The sequence below is a fragment of the Vombatus ursinus genome, unplaced genomic scaffold (genome assembly GCF_900497805.2).
Source record: "Vombatus ursinus unplaced genomic scaffold, bare-nosed wombat genome assembly UNPS02014167.1, whole genome shotgun sequence".
Lineage (NCBI taxonomy): Eukaryota > Metazoa > Chordata > Mammalia > Diprotodontia > Vombatidae > Vombatus > Vombatus ursinus.
Window position 1 is genome coordinate 331099 of NW_020953945.1, and position 19526 is coordinate 350624.

General features: G+C 47.8%; 1 protein-coding gene across 4 annotated transcripts in view; it reads right to left on the bottom strand.

Annotated features, from left to right (window-relative positions):
• Positions 1-2599: 2599 nt before the first annotated feature.
• Positions 2600-19526, bottom strand: part of TANGO2 (transport and golgi organization 2 homolog) — a 179181-nt gene continuing 162254 nt past the window's right edge. For all 4 annotated transcript variants that reach the window (XM_027859384.1, XM_027859383.1, XM_027859385.1 and 1 more), the window contains 3 exons: positions 13136-13289; positions 5894-5998; positions 2600-3221 (listed from right to left, as the gene is read on the bottom strand). In XM_027859384.1, the coding sequence (XP_027715185.1) occupies positions 3098-3221; positions 5894-5998; positions 13136-13289 (383 nt within the window). In that variant the 3' untranslated portion in view covers positions 2600-3097. The remainder of the gene's footprint in view (positions 3222-5893; positions 5999-13135; positions 13290-19526) is intronic.

Genomic DNA, 19526 nt, shown 5'->3' on the forward strand with positions numbered 1-19526 from the left:
CCCTTGACATCTATGTAAGAAATGTGCGAGTTACTCAGTGAACACTTGCCAGTCCTGGACTACGGGTGCTACAGGAATGAGGAGAGACAAGCACAACTCTTGTGTGAATAGCTCGACACTTGGAGGGTTCCTATGCATGGTCAAAAAATCCTTCCCATAGACTCAGAGGTTTGCTGAACTCTCCCTGAGGAGAAGGACTGGAAAAGAGTGGAAGAGAATGGAAGCAATCACAACCATATCCGGGAAGGTTGTGTTACCAGGAGGTCTAACTAGGCGCAGGTGCACCTATACATTGCCTGTGGTACTGAGCACCAGTATGTGGGTGGAGTAGATTGAGAAAGTACTAGGTCCATTCTGCCCTTCCTTTCAGTAGGAAGAACTCTGGGTTTAGTCAGAGGATTGGAGCTGGGAGGGATCTCAGAAGTTGGCTAGTCTAGCCAGTGCAGGATGCATTTTACTGAGAAGGAAAGTGAGGCCCTGGGAAGTGAGTTGACTTGCCTAAGGTTACACAGGTAGTACTTGCTAGGGGTGGAATATGAACCCAGGTTCTCTGATTCTGGAGCCAGCACTCTTTCCTAGTGGACCAGAGCTCAAATCCTGACTCTGACACTATGTGTGTGACTTCGGACAAGTCTGTGGGCCTCAGTTGCCCGTGAAGAACAAGAAGGTTGAAGTAGAAGACCCTTGGGCTCCTTCCAGCTTGACATCTCTGCTCCTCCAATTCTTCCCCACACTCCTGCCCACCCCGTCCCCATGGCAGCTCCCTATCCTGAGGCCCCTTCCCACGTGGGGCTTCCTGCTGGCTCTGGCTGCCTCTCTCCTCTATGCCAAGGGCCCTGATCTCTTGCATCAAGCTGCTTTCTCTGTCCTCCAGGTTTTCAGGGATCTCTTTTCCCTGGACTTCTGACTGGAGCCCAATTTTCTCTCTCCCCAGAGTTTCCTTTTTGTGTGGGTGTCAAGGTCAACGGAGAAAAGTAAAAATAAAGCGGCTAAGAGTTATGGGGAATGTCGTCCAGACAGGTGGGGGACAGATATGGAGAGCAGTGACAAGGGGGAATGCCAAACTCCCTGGCTCAGCTCTCACCAAAGGGACAGGGACAGCTGGATGGCAGTCTGGCCCCATGCCTCCCTCTCATGGTCTCTTTCCTCCCCTTCTCTGCTTTTTCAAAGTGCCTGCCTAGATCATAGAATCAGAGATTCCCAAGACTCAGAAGGGACACTTGAGGTCATGGAATTACACCCATAGCCTAGTAAGAAGCCTCACTCTGGTAGTCCTCAAGAGTGGCCGTCCACTCTCCATCCGAAGACTCCGGGAGCAGAGAGTTCACTCCTCCTGGAACAATAAAGGTTCCATGACTCAGAAATCTGAAACTACATTTTTGGAAAGCTCCCCTCATGTTTATTGTTACCAGATTTCAAATACTCAGAGGGAGTTGTGATTTCATTGTTGTGAAATCTGGTTTCCACCCAAGAGGCTAGATTTCACCTGTATGAACAAATACTCCTATCAGAGAAAAGTATCCCGAGGAGGCCCAGGGACCCTTCCATCCTGCCCAGGAGCAGGGCAGGGTGAAGTGCAGGAGAGGCAGATGAGCAGGTTTAGAGGTACTGGAGTAGGGGTACCATTGGTCAGACCGGGCTGTCCCATCATGGTGTGGGTGAGGGCAGAGCACAGCCAATAGGTACAGCAGGAGGGTCTTTGGATGGCATAAGAAGAAAAGTTACTCTAGAGATGTTGTGGGTGCTACTAACTCTCACTCCTGAGTGTCAGCGGCCGTGCCCCCAGAGCAAGCTGTCCTCTTGGAAGTAGTGCACAGACTGGAGGTGGAACATGAAACAACTGGCAGGGCCCCGAGGCCTGGAGGCTCCATCCAGAGCAGCACAGTGAATCATGGTGGCCAAAGGAAGACACTCACAGAATAGAACCATCTTTCCAATTCTCATCTGAAAGGTACCCACAGCATCTGCTAAGGGCTTCTTCTTCCTCTGTCTGAAAAAACACTACAAAGGCAACTAGAGTCCCCATGGGACCTTGGGCAAGTCCCCTCCCTCCTCCAAGCCTCAGTTTCTTCCCTTGTAAAAGGAGGCAGTTGGACTGGAGGATCTGAATCAGTGCAGGAGGGGAATTCCACTCAGGTGTGCCAAGAAGGAAGAGAAACAACGGCGATAAGGAAGAAAAAGGGGCATTGTCTGAAGAGTCTGCTGTGGGTGCCCAGAGACTCACCAGGCCACTTAGATTTTTAAAAAACATCAATCAGTCATTCATTCAACAAGCACTAGTGATTTTTCAGTTGTGTCCGACTCTTCATGACCAGAATCGACTCTTCAGGTGTGACGGGCAGTGCAGAAAGCCTTCCTCTCTCCCAGCCCTCCGCCGACACTCCGCTGTCTCGGTAGCAGGTGTTTATCACAGGTTCGCTTGCATTTTCAGGACTGGCTTTCCTTGGGATCCTACATCGATTTCATTTGAAGTTTATTATCCGTGATTAAAGGATACCAGGGGGCCTATATGAAACAGGTGGGTGAAGTTGTGTTCTTTTCATCCAAAGGTTTCCTACGGTTCTGACTTAATCTAAAAAAGATCAGGGTAAGTCAGTAGTTAAGCCAAGTGGAAAACTGTATTTAGGAGGGAAAGTCTGGTCTGGAAAACACGACTGGCTCCCCCTCCCCTCAGCTTCTTCCTTCTTTATGTTCACAGGCACAGGCACCCCGTATGGGGTGCCGAGTGAGGGGGGCTCCAGCGTCACTGCACAGATCTTTAGGGAAAGTTAGGATTCCATTGACGAGTTTTCATCTAAAGCGAGTGGCCAGTTGATGAGGTACCAGTTGGCTGATCTCCACCGCCATCATCTAACCAAGTTTAGGGCCAGGTTTGCACTGGACACTTAGGAGAAATACTAAAGAAGCAATAAATAAATTTTGCAAAGTCAGGGCACATTCTGACTTGGAATATTCTCTCTTGGGGACTGTGCGGAGGTTCTTGGTGTGTGGATGGTGTGGAAGCAGCTGCCATCACCCCTAGTTCTGGGATTTGTACAAGGTGGTCTCAGGAGCTGCTCTCTCACTTTCTTTTAGCGGCGCCTATTCAGATGCAAAGTTATTCACTCTGCAGCTGGAAATTGTAGGTGTTGGTCTTCCATTGGTTGACGTCCCCATCAATCATGCTGCGCTCGGTGAAAGTGACGTTCCCTTCGGCGTCAATGAGAATAATGGTATTGGTTCTGAAAGAAGCCACAGGACAAAGCCAGTTAATCCCCCTGCTTCCCTGGAATCCCTGGAGGGCTGGAGTTTTTCTCTCCTCCCTCTTTCTTCCCAGATCCCCGGGAATCCAGGCAGTGTCCAGTTAAACAGACAGAGGAACCAAAACCCCGCAAGGTGATAAAGAGCAAAAGGCAGAGCAGACTTAATGAGAATGCTTTAATATCGGTGAGTGTGGGCAAGGAGCCCCAGAAAGAAAATTGAGTTTGGATAGCAATTAGTCTGACACAAGTCAAATGAGCCACACCCGTCTTTGCGCTTTATTTGTCTTCATTTCTTTTCTAAAGAGCTTCTTTCTCCCTCAGGACAGCACAGACACATTTTTCCACCTCATGTACTCAGGAAGGCCCTACTACAAGCCTCTTCGAAGGCCTTTCCTTGTGGGCTTCCTGGGCTGGGGAGAGTCCTAACGATGAGAGGGAGGATCCTAGTGGACCCAGCCCACCCATGACCTCCCGCCTCGCATAGTGCCCTGATCCTACCCTAGACCCTGGATCTTCTCTGCTGTCTGCGGCAGGCTGCTCGCACCCACCAGAGGCTTCCCTGAGCGTCTGAACTTCTCCCAGGACTGCCAGGCAGACCCCATCGGCGACCGAATGGGGAAACTTCATACCCAAATCCTGAGCTTTTCGGGAAGAGCTCAGGCTGATTCACCCCCGACGGGGCTGATCCGGCGCAGTGAGCCAGGTGTCTGGCATCAGAGGCTCTGAGTTTGAACCCAGTTCTTCGACTTTCTATTGGGCGACTGGGCAAACCAGTTAAGCTCTATGGACCTACATTTCCTCACCAGCCAAATTAGGAGATAAAAAATGATCTCTAAGGTCCTTTTTTAGCTATAAATCTTGTGACTTCTGAAGCCAAGTCACTAGGGCAGCTGGTGGCACAGTGCATAGGGTGCTGGGCAAGGAGTCAGGGAGACTAAACATAACTGTAAAGGACATGGCAAAATTTTGCGACTTTTGCAAAATTCTAGAAATGCACACTGTTATTATCAGAATTCTCACGGGCTGTTTCCAATTGAGATACACTCACTTTCTGAAGGTCGCACATAGAGGGAGAACCCAGTCTTGCGCCATCCCTCAGGACATCCTCTTCCTGCTCTGTCTCCCCTCAGAGCCCCCCAGGGCCCTTGGAACTGTGAGGGAGGAGAAGGAAGGAAGAGGGAGCTCAGCCCTCTAAGCCCCTTCCCCTTCTGTTTTCTGAGGCCCATCCCTGCTTATGTCCCGTTTCTTCCATTTCCTCCTCAGGCCCTGTGGTTCTGCCCTCCCAGGAGAGCATTTCTCACATGGCCCCTTCTGTCCGGCCACACAGCTGCCCCAGGTGCCCATCACCTCCCCAGGGATCACTATAACAGCCTCCTGGCTGGTCATCTCCAGACCACCCTCCAGAGCTGCCCAAAGAATGTGTCTAAGGCATAGGTCTGTTGGCACTGCCCTGCCCCAGGGAGGAGGATAAAGCTCAAACTCCTCAGCCAGGAAGGCCCTTTGATGACCCTCCACACACCTTTCTCACCTGGCTGCACATGACTTCTGATGTGCCAGAGCTGGGGGAAGGTGTTGGAGCTAGACCAATACAAGTAATACAGCAAGTGTGGATTTATGCTAGAGACTCATCTAGTCAGAAGACCCCCAGGTCAAGAGCTTAATGGCTGCATTCCCTCCTCTGTACAATGGTTTGAGAGCCAGACTCATGTATCTGGGGGCCTAGGGTCTGGAAGAAGACTAGATTTGCTCCCCTTGGCCTCAGGGGACAGAACTGGGAGCATGGGAGGGTCAAGGGGGAGGAGGGTGACAGTGATTGGAATTTGTTAATCTGCCTCAATTTCAGGAAAAACTTCTTGCCAATCAGAACCAGCCCAAAAAGGGATGGGGCAGGCCCAGTGAGAGGTCATTCATTGGCCCTCCCTGGAGGTCTTGAGCCAAGGCTGGCCTTGGGTGGGGATCTCTACAGGGCGTTCCCCTCTGGGGGGCCTCTGAGATCTGCCTTGGAGGTTCAGTGTGAGGGTGAATCTGGGAGTCAGACTTGTCCTGCCCACCCCTCAGGCCTCCCAGATCAGGGAGCGCTCTTATTAGCAGCCAAGAGTCCCAGAAGCCTTCCAAGTGTGGTCACGTGCAGGCAGACCAGGGCCTCAGAGTTTCTGTGAGGCCCTGGTCTGCCTGCAGCGAACCATGAGTGAGAGAAACCTCTTTGGCAGGAAATCATAGCAGGAAAAAAGAATGGTGTGAGTCCAACTCTGTGCCTCCCAGAAGCCTGGGTGGGACTCCCCACACCTCCACAGGCTGAAATTATTTTCTCTAACCCAGGCCCAAGTCTAGAGCCCTCCTCCGGGAAGTCCTCCTGATCACCCCAGGCAGCAGTGATTTCCCACCCCGCCCTGCACACCCTGCCACGTGCTTATCCCTCTGGGTTTGGCCTTTCCTGGGCACCTACCACATCGTACCAGAGTTCCTTATGTATGTGTCTTATCCCTCCTTGTCAGACCCTGAAGGCTGGGTCCCTGCCCAAGCACAGCCCAGGAATAGGGAGAAGCTCAATAAACATTTGGTGAATTAAATGATGAACCGGCACAAACTACTTAGTCAATGTCATCCATTCATTTTGCCTCAATGCCTTAAATATATAGATATATTTTTACCTGGTGCCATACCCTGGACAGCGCACACACACAGCTGCGTATTTATTCAGGATGGGCAGGATATAATCCTTGCCCTGGTCTTCAATGGCAGGGTCTGGCAACTGGCTGGGAAGACAAAGAGATGTTACTTCTCACGCTTAGACCCAAGGACAGTGAGCCCCAGAGGACAGTGAGCCCCAGCATGCGCTCTTGCTCCACCCCACCCCCACCCTTCTAATGCCTCCTCTCCCCGAGGCCAGAGGCATCATTTGGCTTGGTCCAGTCACTCTTCTGTTCAAAACATCTCCAGGTTTTCTCACTGACTCATTCAAATGCTTATCCCAGCTAGTTAAGACCCTCACATCCATCACCATCCACCTTTGCCTGTCTTATTGCATGGGAATCCCTTCTGTGCTCCAGCCAAACTGGACAACTCACTACCTTGAAACATGCCCTCTATTTTCCCGCCTCCACTCCTTTACTCCTTCACGTGACATTCTCTATGCCTACAATGTCCTTCCTTCTCTTTGCCTGCTGAATCTCTCTCAGGTATGAGCACAGGAGTCATGCTGCCTTCCCCAGCAAGTTTTCCTTATCCTTTTGTTGGTAACAACCTGTTGCCCCCTCAGGTCTCATAATAAAAATAAAAAAATTTTACATAGTGTTTTAAAATGTTTTCTTTTTAAAATTAAATTTTATTTATGTTTTTATTCAGTAAAAATCTGCCTTCTTTACACCTTCCCCCACCTAAATCAAAAAAGAAAGAAAAACAAAACCCTCATTACAAGCATGTACAGTCAAGCAAAACAAATTTTGGAACTGTCCATGTCTAAAAAAGTCTCCAGGGCAGCTAGGTGGCACAGTGGATAGTGTGGTGGGCCTGGAGTGAGAAGGGCTCATCTTCCTGAGTTCAAATCTGGCCTCTGACACTTACTAGCTGGGTGACCCTGGGCAAGTCACTTCACTCTGTTTGCCTCAGTTTCCTCGCTGGTAAAAATGAGCTGGAGAAGGACATGGAAAACCACTCTAGTATCTCTGCCAAGAGAACCCCTAAAAGGGGTCACAAAGAGTGGCTGAAATGAATGAACCACCACCACTCTGAGTTCATCACCTCTCTGTCAGGAGCTGGGTAGCATAATCCATCAGGACTTCTGGAATCATGACTGGTAATTCTGCAAATCAAGTCTTTAAAGTTGTTTGCCTTGACGTTATCGTTGTCATTGTATACATTGTTTTTCCTAATTCTGCTCCCTTCACTCTACATTAATTCTATCTCCTTCATCGTTTCTTACAACACGATCCTATTTCGTCACATTTATATACCATCACTTATTCAGTCCTCCCACAATTGATGGGCACCCCCTCAGTTTCCAGTCTTTTGCCTCTGCAAAAAGAGCTGCTATAAATATTTTTGTACTTTTTAGTTTGTTTTGCTTAGAACTAATCCTTGCCTTAATCTACCCTCACTCTTATTCCTTTCTTTCCACTCTTCCTTTCCCTCTTGTTTCCCTGTTGGGTGAAATGGATTTCTGTACCCAACCCTGTATGTTTGTGTGTGTGTGTGTGTGTGTGTGTGTGTATTCTTGTATTCTTCCTTCCTTTGACCACTTCAGATGAGAATGAGGTTCAAATATCACCTGTACCCCCAGCGCCTTCATCATTGCTTATACCGATTTCTACTTGAGCACCCCAATTACATGAGATGATTTTCTCTATTCTTCACTTCTCTCCAAAACAGAAACACTAGGTCCCAGCCCAAACCCCATTTGGTCATCCTTTGGAGTATAAATAGCAATTGTTTCTGGTTTGGCCAGAAACCCTGACGGTCTTCCTCTCCCAAATTGATTTTTTTTTTTTGACTAGGTAAAAGAGGCCATTCTTTGCTTCATTTCTTACCTAGCCTTAATCACTGAAGGGCGTTGCCTCAGACAAACTGAGACCTGGGAAAGACTTTAGCTTAAAAAGCCCAAGGTCTCCCACTGCATCTGGGGCCATCTCCAGTTCTCCTGATCTATATCTTGCCACTGGGCCCAGATGGCTCCAGAGGAGAAAGTGAGGCTGGTGACTTTGCACAGCTCTGCCTCAATTAAATCCAGTTCACTTGCAAGTCATGACATCACCTTTCCAATGTCATGGTCCTCTTGGAGAACAAAGGACAAACGACAACAAGAGAGAATGCTTACATAGAATGTAAGCAGTTTATGCTTGCTCCTTCATGCTTACCTTTTTATGTTTCTCTTTGACATGACAAGGAATGACTTTTATATGAAACTCTACAGTTTACTAAGTACTTTCACATACATAATTTTCTTGGATCCTTGAAACAACTCTATGAGGTAAGTGGTCACATTTTACTGATGAGGAAACTGGTTCAGGAAGAGTAAATTATTTGCTCATGTTTATAAAGGGAGTAAACAGAGGGATGCAGGAACTGGACTTAGGTCTTCTAGTTCTAAATTCATTATCTTTCTTTCTTTTCTTTTTTTATATAATTAATTAATTAATTAGTTTTTAGTTTTCAACATTCACTTCCATAAGATTTTGAGTTTTAAATTTTCTCCCCCTCCCACTTCTCCCCTCACCCCAAGATGGCATACAATCTGACATAGGCTCTACATATACACTCATGTTAAGCATATTTTCCCATTAGTCATACTGTAAAGAACAATTAGAACTAATGGGAGGAACCACGAGAAAGAGGAAACAAAACAAAGCAGAAGAAAAAAAAGAGCAAATAGTCTGCTTCCATCTGCATGCATTCAGACTCCATAGTTCTTTCTCTGGATGTGGACAGCATCTTCCATCATGAGACTTTTGGAGATGCCTTAGATCCTTGCACTGCTGAGAAGGGCTAAGTCTATCAATATTAGTCATCACACAATGTGGCTGTTAGTGTGTACAACATTCTCCTGGTTCTGCTCACTTCACTCAGCATAAGTACATGTAAGTCTTTCCAGGTTTTTCTGAAGTCAGCCTGCTCATCATTTCTTATAGCACAATAGTATTCCATTACATTCATATATCACAACGTGTTCAGCCATTCCCCAATGGATGGGCATCCCCTCAATTTCCAATTCTTTGCCACCACAAAAAGAGCTGCTGTAAATATTTTTGTATATGTGGGTAAATTCACTATCTTTCAATCATAATACAATGCCATCAATCCAAATACAGTAGACCCCCACAGCTTGTATATAAGGAATTAAAATGCACCATAGGTCAAAACTTGTCACAGAATACAAAAATTACAGATTTTGGAGCTGGAAGGGGTTGTGGGGATCATCTGATCTGACTCTCTCGTTTCTCGGATGGTGCTGAGAAGGCCCAAGGACGAGTGTAGTGAAGCTGAGGCAGGAGTCCAAGGGTCTTGACTCTCATTCCAGTGTTCTTTATCATGGACCATACCACCTAGTTCATATGGACCTTAGGGGAATTGTCTCTAAGTTGGAAATAATATTTTATACTTTGGATCTAAAATGTCTATTTCTATACCAGGGAGTCTACAAACAATCAAAGGACACACAAGTGTGGCCAGCTCTGGGGTCTCGTCAGAGAAGGGAAGACCACAGAGCTAGGAACACATCCTAATGTAAACCTCAAAAATAAAATAAATGAAATTTCCTGTGCTAGAGATCATCTAGCTATTAACCCTGGGGTAGGGAAGGGGACAGAAAATCTTCGAGAATCCCTTCTCCATTTGACTCCCCTTCAGATGCCTGAAGACAACTGCAGGGACAACAGACGGACTCAAACACTCCACGGTGTGGGAAAGATTCAGAAGTTAGGCCTCCACAGCAGAGGATGGGAATTCTGAGGAGGACTTCCAAGATCTTGTGGCTTGTCCCTCAACCAATCAGAAAGTGTCCGAACATTCTGTCAAACCGCTGCTTCCTTAAGACAGAGCCCTGGAGGCTAAACTGGTTGCAAGGCCTTGGGGTCAAGGACTGAGTAAAGACTTTTCTCCACAGTGTTTGCTTAAGGAGCTTTTTGAATATTAACCGACACACCCCGAGGGTGGAGGGAGATGGCTGCCATTTTTGAACATGGGACATATGAACTGGGAGGAGTAAACATGAAGAAGGGCAGTCCAGCCAGTGAGTCAGAGGATGGATTTGAACTCTGGTCCCCCTGATCCCCAAGGCCCCTTCTCTGGGATTAACTATGGAGTCAGATAACTTGAGGCTGCCCAGTGATTTAGAAAACCACAAATGCGCATTATCTATGCTGTGTTGTATTTGCCTTTATTGTGTTAAACATTTCCCAATTACTGTGAATCTGGTTGGGCCTGCACTGGGCCAGGTCTTCTGGAAGTGAACCTGGGCCCCATATTGCCTTTTTTTCCCCTCTATATTTATTGTCCAAACACCTCATTTTACAGAGCAGGAAACTGGGATCCAGGAAGAGAAAGCCACTTGTCTGGGGCCACAGAGCTCGTACCCGGCAGAGCCAAGGAACTCGGCTCTAAACCCAGGTCGTTTGCTGCTCTGTTTCGCAGCTACAGAAATCAAAGCACAAAAGTTGAACAATGTAGATTTCATCTGGAAAAACTCAGGCCATGAGATTGTTTCAGACCCGGGTGAGGATGAAGTTGATGCTGATGGAGGCGGCCTTCCAATGCTGATTAACTGACATCTGAGTGGGCGCTGAAGCCACCGTTCCCTTCTGTTTTTTATTCACTGTAGACATCCTTGACCTGTCACCCGCATTCTGTTTGCCTCGGCCTAAGGGCTCACAACAACTCAGAAATCCTTCTATTTACAATCATGGAAAGCAATCAAATGATGAGGCAAGACCTCACCCCGAAGAAGGTGCTTGGGCTGAACCTTGAAGGAAAGGTTCCAGGCACGGGCACAGCCAGGGCAAAGACAAAGAGATAGGATATGTGTGGGGGACAGCAAGAAGGCCAGTGTGGCTGGAGCTGAGAGTAAGGGTTGGGGAATAAAGTGTAAGAAATCAGGAAAGGTGAGAAGGGGGAAAGAGCTTTCAGGGGCAAATGGTGACGTTTCTGCTCAATCCCACAGGCGACAGGGAGAAACTGAAGTTTCTTGAATAGGGGCTGAGGAGGCAGAGAAATGCTTTAGGAAACTCTCTGGCACCAGCTGGAGGGTGGATTTGGGGGGGAGACTTAAGTTGGGGGCTATTTACAAAGCCATTGCCATGGTCTAGGAGCAAGGTGATGGTGACATGAGCACAGAGAAGGAGGAGATGTGGGACAATGTTGTGGCAGCGGAAATGACAAGCTTGGGCAATAACCTCTGGTGAGTGAGTTGAGGGTGGCCCTGGGGTTACAAAGTGGGGTGACTGAAAGGATGGCGGTATCCTCCAAAGGAATGAGGGGGGGGTTGGGGGAAGAGAAGAGCTCTGGTTTGGACATGTTATATTTCAGACATGTCTAGCACTCGAAGCTCACAGTGTGGGCATGGGGCAGCGGGGGCTCCTCCCTGCACTCGGCATCTGGGCCCCTCCCACGGACCTTGTGCCTCCACCAAGGGTAGGCTGGGAGCGTCCTCTCATTTGCCTTCATCGGAGTCCCGCTTGGTCTTTACAATTCTGTGGATTTTTGGGGTGCGATTGTCCTCTGCATTGACATTGCTGACCTCATCGTGTGCACTGCTTTCTTGGCTCTGCTGACTTCCCTCTGCTTCAGTTCAAACAGATCTTCCTACGCTTTTCTGTATTCATCACACAGGCCGTCTCTTGGAGCACTGCCACATTCCACTCCCTCCACTGACCACAATTTGGTTAGCCATTCCCCAAGTGATGGGAGCCTTCCACTCTTACTCTTAATGGCCTCGTCAGCTCTTGGAGGCTCAGTCATTCTCTCTGTATATGACGCCCACGTCCGTCCATTCAGACCCATCTCCCTTCTGAACCATGTCACCAGGTGCCTGCTGGACCTCTCCTCTCGGACGTCCTACAGGCATAGCCATCTCCTCCATCTCTGTAGGTACCAATCAGGCTCATCTCCCCTGCTCAGCCCTCCTCCCACTGGGCTTCTGGTCACTCAGGTTCACAAACACAGAATCATGTTTTGCTTTTCTCTCCTCCATATTCCATTTGGCCCCAAGTCTTGTCTCTGCCATCTCTCCCCCCTCTCCCGCCCCTCACATGGCCATCACCCTAGCTCAGGCCCTTATCCTTGCTTGCCTGGACTCTTTGTAATGATCTGCAACTGGTCTTTCACCTCTTTAATCTTCATGCAGTTGCCAAGATAACGTTTTTAAAGGGTGGGTATGACCACGGTCCCTCTCAAAAATCAACAGTGGCTCCCTATGTCTCTAAGACAAAGTCCACCATCCTTAGCCTGGCATGGAAAGTCCTTCACAAGCTGGCTCAGTATGTCACCTTCCCTTCCTCACTTCATACACTCTTTGATTGGGCCAAAATGGCCAATTGGCTCTTCCCTGAATATCCCTGCCCCCACACACCTGGAATGGTTCCCTCTGGGAATTCTCTTCCTTCCAGGCTTGGCTCAGGTGAGACCTTCAGGTGCCTAGGCCTTAGTGCGCTCTCCTCAAATCTGGGAGTATTTACTTACCTGTTTGTATCACTACATCCCGGCCGGGAAAGGGGATATAGGGAAGGTGATAGAGAAGTGGCCTTGCTGGGTGCTGAGAAGACCTGGGTTCAAGTCCTACTTCTGACCCTGCTTCCTGAGTAACCCTGGGCAGGACACATGACCCCACCAGGCAGGTAAAGCCTTGAAAAGTAGTTTGGACCTTTTAGTGGAAGGGGTTTTCTCATCAGGAACTTCCTGCGCTAGTGACATTTATTTATTTTATTTTTTTCGCTAGGAAAACGAGGCTGGGTAAAAGCAGTCTCCCCAGCGGACATGGGGCACTTTTCATTTTTGTCTTGTATCTCTGCCGTTTAGTACTGTGGAATGAACACAGTAGATGCTTAATAAATGTTGAGGGAACGGAACTTCACTGCCTGCCACCTTGCCTTTTTTGGCCATCATGCATTAACTAGTGTAGCCCAAGACTGCGTTAGTCACAGTTCCTGGAATGTCTCACGCTTTATCAGGAAAACACCCGGCCAGTGTCTTGTTGAGGTGTGGGCACTTCACCAGGCAGCCGGCGGTCATGGGTGCTGGGCACACGCAGTTACCCGACACCTCTGCTCACCCGCCGTATCTCTGGACCCCAAGCCTTAACTCTCCCCTGGCACCTCTCCTCCTATCCCTGCTAGAAGTCAGGGAGGTGTGTAGACAGAAAGCTCCTCCCCACTAGAGAACGGCATTTGCTGGAGATGAGCTCTTACCATTCCTGATTATTCATGACTTTGAGCAGCTCAGTGATCAGGTCTTCTTTGGTGAGGTCCTGGCTCTGGTCGATCACATCCACAAACAGCTGTTTCCCATACTGAAGCTTCTTCCAAGGTGTCTCCAAGAGAGAATTGCTCAATCCATACACACCTATGGATTTGAAAATTCTTTTATAAATGAGATTCGGGAACGCTTGGCTGGCCACAGTCCAACAGAGCAGCCTGGCTTATTTCATGCCCTAAGAGGGAACATTTTTTCTAGTGTTTCAGCATTTACCGAGCTCTTGAATGCCTGCCTCATGTCATGGGCTCCTCTGGCACAATCCCTGTTGTGCAAATTCTACAGAGAGAACCATGGAGATCTCTATCTCAAACTTCCTCCAGATCTTTTCCAAGGTTGGAAACTCCCTCCCCTGAGTGTTGTAATCTGCTCTAGAACCTAACCTCCCAGGAGCACAGATGGGAGGCTGAGAGGCCATGGTAGAATGAGCAGGAGAAGGAGGCAGCCTGCCACCCTGGCCGGGACCCAGAGGTTAGGTGACTTGTCCAGGGGCATGCAGTTGGTAAGCAACAGTGACAGGACTGGCATCGGGGTCTTCCTCCTTCTGAAGCTGCCCCATGCTGCCTCTCTGCTGCAAAATTACAAGCTTCCTTATTCCCATTTTACAGATGGCTCCATGGGGTTCACTGAAAGCTGGTATCTACCCTACACTGAAGGACCCTCCTCCTTGCTAGGGTGCCTGGCCTGGGGCCTCTGTATCTGGGAGGGCGCTTTCTGACCCCTTCCCTGAGGCTTGTCACAGGTAGCAAAGCCAAACAAAAGAGATGAGGACAAAGGTGAACTTCCCAGGGAAACTCTCCCTCATTTTCATTGGGTGCTCACAGCCTAGATGAAATACTTGCCTAACTCAGTTTCTGTTGAAAAAAAAATTTTCAAAATTCTCCAGAAGTATAATGTTCTAAATTAAGCAAACTCAATTATGTGTATTCACAATGACCTTATAAACAGAAAAACTGATCTAGTATGAAAAAGGATTGAATTTTTCAGTTTGTAAAAGCATCAGCTGCTCCATGGAGAGACTTATATAAATAAGATGGGGGGAAAATGGCCAGGCACACACGCAGTAGAAATATACCTTGGAGTCAGAGGGTGCGACATATTAGTTTTGAATGTGACTTGAGAACATGGAACAGGGAATGGGAGGGCTGGGAGGACCTTAGAACATGGAATGTTAGAACTGCGAAGGAACCTAGGATAGGGAGTGTTAAGAGAAGGAAGGGTCCTTGGACGACAGAAGGTAAAAGTTGGAAGGGTCCTTAGATTATAGAACGTCTGAGCTGGAATGGACCTTAGAAGATAGACCAGGGTGGGGGAGGGGGGAACTGTGGCCTGACACTGAAGGTCGGACCTTAGGGCAGAGATTGTCAGAACAATGGGGGGCCCTTAAACAGAGAATGGAAGCATAGCCCCCAGATCATTACATTGTGCATACTTTGTGCATGCCCTTTGACTCAGTGGCACCTCTCCTGGGCACACATCCAATGACGTTACAGAAAGTGAGCCAGAGCTGACATGTACAAAAATACATTTTGTTGTTGCAAAGAACTTTGGCTAGAGAATGGTGGAATAAATCACGGCATATGTACACAGCAGAACATTATTTAGACACAATGTGACCTGATGGATAAACACTGGACTTGGGGTCAAGGAGATCTGAGCTTGATTCCTGTCCCAGATACCCAGAGCAAGCCGTTCAGTTTCTTCATCTGCAAAATGGGGACAAGAGCATCTACCTCACAGGGTTGTAGAAAAAAATCACACGAGAATATATAAAACACTTTGCAAACCACAACTATCATAGAAGAGTTAGCTATTACTGTGCCATAAGAAATGACAAAAGGCCCATGAAAGCAAAGTGAAGTGTGCAGAAATGGGCCAACAACGGACAGGATAATGACACCATCGTTCATGTATGGGCTCCAGAGCTCTGATGGATGCAGGGACAAATGACAGCTCCACAGTCAGGATGAATCACGCCTGCCCCCTCATGGCGGGAGGTGACGGACGCCAGGCTTTGCCAGGCATGGACGTGGCTTGGTTTGGCTCCACTCTTTATGGGGGCGGGGGGAGTGGGGGTGACGCCAAAGGAAAAGAACAAACAGAATCAATGAAAGTTAAAAATACACAGAAGAGAGTGGCAGGAGGAAACTCAGGAAGCCAAGGAGGCAGTATCAGCACTAGGGTGTTAAAGTTATTTGTTTTTCAGTCATTTCACTCGTGTCTGACCCTTCATAACCCCATTTGGGGTTTTCTTGACAAAGACACTGGAGTGGTTTGTCATTTCCTTCTCCAGCTCATTTTACAGATGAGGAAACTGAGGCAAACAGGGTGAAGTGACTTGCCCAGGGTCACACATCTGGTAAGTGTCTGAGGCTGGCTTTGAACTCAGGTCTTCCTGACTCCAGGTCTGGTGTTCTACCCATGGGGTCACCTAGCTGCCCCTAAATTTATTAGAGACTTAAAAAAATAAGCTGTAGGCAACAGAGATTCTTGGTTTCATATGTAATCCTCTTTTTCATTTCTTTGTATATGGAAATGTTCATGCTTGTTCATGTCTGTCATGTTGACGATAAAAAAACGGCAGAGAATGTCGGAGCTGGGAGGAGCCTTAGAACAGGGGATGTCACTATCTAATATCTTTTTTTGCCCTCTGAAACTGCCTTTTCAATTAATTTAGTGAGCCATACTAAGAAATACTGAGATAAGGACTGAGTTCACAGCTCTTAGGGAAGCTACAGAGAGATTTTAGCTCCATGAAAATCTAGAAATCTGGTAAGCAGTATAAAAGTGCTAGGGTTGACAGTGAATTAATTAGGTGGCAGAGAACAGCCAAGAACTGTATCTTCTCTTTGAAGGTATAGAGGTAAAGTAGGGAAAGGACTAGGAATCATAGCAATACCAAAATACGTTTAGGTTATTTTTTAAAAGATAAGTTCTAAAAATAATTGTTTGGTTCACTGATATTTATGTTTACCTGTGCTAGTTCTGTTTTAAAGAACAAAAGGAAAACCATCTCCATCTCATATAAAGCATGCTTGTGACATATGCCCACTTCTTTGGATGTATGGCAACTTTCAAAGTACCACAACTACCTGGTATGGCTTATCCCTAACTACAGACAGGTGTGCCTCTCTAATTGTGAACTTTATGGGTATCTACTCTTCACAATGACGTTATATGTATAAATATTTGTTGGAGAGTACATCCCTGATTTAAGAGTAAGATATTTTGTTATTATGCTATTATGCTATTTCAGTTAATGCCTTTGCTTTGAGGTAATTGTGTCCTCTGCCTGACTACTAAAAGGTAAACACACTGGCGGGGGCTCATGTGATATAGTTTTAGGAGTATGGATCTTCTGAGTATCTTCTTTATGAGATACTCACAAGTTTGTGACCTTGAGTCATTCCTTAGGGGGCCCAAAACTGTGAGGATAAGTTCGCAGCAGGGAGCACAAGAGAGCACTACACTTCAATTTAATTCAGTTTGATAAACATTTATTAAATGCCTAGCACGTGCCAAACCCTGTACTAAGCACTGAGGATACAAAAAGAGGAAAAACATAGTTCTTGCCTTCAAGAAGCTTACAATCTAATGAGGGAGACAGCACGAAAATAAATATATACAAAGCAAGTTATATACAGGCTAAATTGGTGATAATTAGTAGAGAGAGAAGGCACTGGAATTAAGAAGGGTTACGGAAGGCTTCCTGTAGAAGGTGGGATTTTTAGATAGGAGCTAAAGGAAGCCAGGGAGGTCAGTGGTTGGAGCAGAGGAGAGAGAGCATTCCAGGTATGGGGACTGCCAGAGACAATGCTTAGAGCCAAGCGATGAAGTGTCTTTTTTGTGGATACTTTTTTTTTGTCTGGGCAATGAGGTTAAGTGACTCGCCCAGGGTCACACAGCTAGTAAGTGTTATGTGTCTGAGGCTGGATTTGAACTCAGGTCCTCCTGAATCCAGGGCAGGTGCTCTATTCACTGCGCCACCTAGCTGCCCCAAGTATATGGAACAGCCAGCAGGCCAGTGTGACTGGGTTAAAGAGTATGTGTCGGGAGTGACGTAAGAAGACTGGAAAGGTGGGAGGGGGCTAGATCTTGAAGGACTTTGAATGCCAAACAGAGCATTTTGTATTTGATCCTGGAGGCAGTAAGGAGCCAATGGAGTTTTACTGAGCAGGGGGTGGCATGATCAGGCCTGAGCATCAGGAAAATCTCTTTGGTGGCTGAATGGAGGATGGACTGGAGTGGGGGGAGACTGGAGGCAGGCGGACCCCCGAGCAGGTACTGCAATAGTCCAGGTGTGAGGAGATGAGGGTCTGCCCCAGGACAGGGGCAGTGTCAGAGGACAGGAGGCAGAGGCAGAATCAACAGGTCTTGGTACCAGCTTGGATGTGGGGGGTGAGAGAGCATGAGTGGTCCAGGACGACACCGACGTTTGGGAGCCTGAGGAATGGGAGGAGGGTGCTGCCCTCCACAACTGGAGCTGTGAGACTGGAAGTCAGGGGAGATAGGAAAGGCTGGAAAGGCAGATCTGAGAATCATTAGCACAGAGAAGAGCTCACCCAGTGAAGAAGTGTTGAGGACCCAGGACAGAGCCCCAAGGGACACCTGGGGTGAGAGGGCATGACCTGGAGGAGGAGCTCCGGTCAGAGAGGGGGGAGGAGAACCGGGAGAGACGGTGTCCTGAAAACCTCGAGAGAAGAGAGAGGCTGAAGAGGAGAGAGGCCGAGGAGGAGCAGGGCTGAGAAAAGGCCACTGGATTTGGCAATGAAGAGATCACTGGTCACTTCAGAGAAAAGAGTTTCAGTGGAACGATGAGGTCAGAAGCCGGATTGTAAGGGGTGAATAAGAGAGTGAGAGGAGAGGCAGTGCAGGCCCCAGTGTAGACACTTTTCCAGGAGTTTGGCCACACAGGGCAGAAGAGGTACCAGATGAGAGTTAGCAGGGGCAGAAGGATCAAGTGAGGGGCATGTTTGTAGGCAGAAGGGAATGAGTCAATAGAGAGGGGGAGACTGAAAATGAGTGATGACGTGGGGATAGGATGAGGGTGACAGAGAGAAGGGGCAATCTGTTGAAGGAGACAGGATGGAATGGGGTCGGCATCGGCCCTGGTCAGGAGGGAGACAGTGGCAGGAGGAATCCGAGTGCTGGGCATGAGGAAGAGCGGAGAAGGCGGGACTCATGGTCAATGGCTTCAGTTTTTTTCTGCAAAAGCTGAAGAGATAACATTGCAGAGAGATTCGGGGCTAAAGAGATCATAGGATCAAAGAATTAAAGCCAGAAGGAATCTTAGAGGTCATCTAGTCCATGGGCTTCATTGTACAGATGAGAAACCGAGACCCAGTTAAGTGGCACGGTGGAGAGAGCACCAGGGCTGCAGTTAGGAGGACCTGAATTCTAATCCTGCCTCAGACACTACTGGCTGTGTGACTCTGGGCAAGTCACTTAATGGTTGTCTGCCTCAGTTTCCTCACCTGTAAAATGGTGATAATAGTAGCACCTCCCTCCCAGGGTGTTAGTGAGGAAAAAGGAGATATTAGAAAGCAATTAGCATAGCGCCTGGCAGATGGTAAGTATTCAAAAAACACTAGCGGTGGTAGTAATGATGGTGATGATGATGTGATGTAACTTTCCCCAAAGTCACATGCAGAAAGTGGCAGAGTGGGGATTCAAACCCATGTCCTCTGATTCCAAAGCCAGTCTTTTTTTTTTTTTTTTTGGTGAGGCAATTGGGGTTAAGTGACTTGCCCAAGGTCACACAGCTAGTACATGTCAACTGTTTGGTCTGAGACCGAATTTGAACTCAGGTCCTCCTGACTTCAGGGCCGGTGCTCTATCCACTGCGCCACCTACCTGCCCCTCCAAATCCAGTCTTTCCACTGAACCAGAGAGCCTCCTAAACTCTTGATGGCAGGGGTTGGACAAGACAATCTTTTTCCATCCTTTCGACTTCTCTCATTATAAGATTCTGGAGTGTCTCTCGGACAGAGGCTGGGAACTTGTTTTGGGATCAAATGCAGCTTTCAACATTACTTACTGAACAACCTTCTTTTGTGGTTGCTAAGTCATTTCAGCCATGTCTGACTCTTGGTGACCCCCTTTGGGGTTTTCTCGGCAAAGATACTGGAGTGGTTTGCCATTTCCTTCTCCTGCTCATTTTACAGATGAGGAAACTGAGGCCAGCAGGGTGAGGTGGATGACCGGAGTGTCTAAGGCTGGATTTGAATTCAGGAAGATAAGTCTTTCTGACTCCAGGTGTGGGCGTGGTAATCCATTTTAGCCTAGTCACTTCTTCCCACATTCAAAGAAAAGAAGAAAATTTAAAAA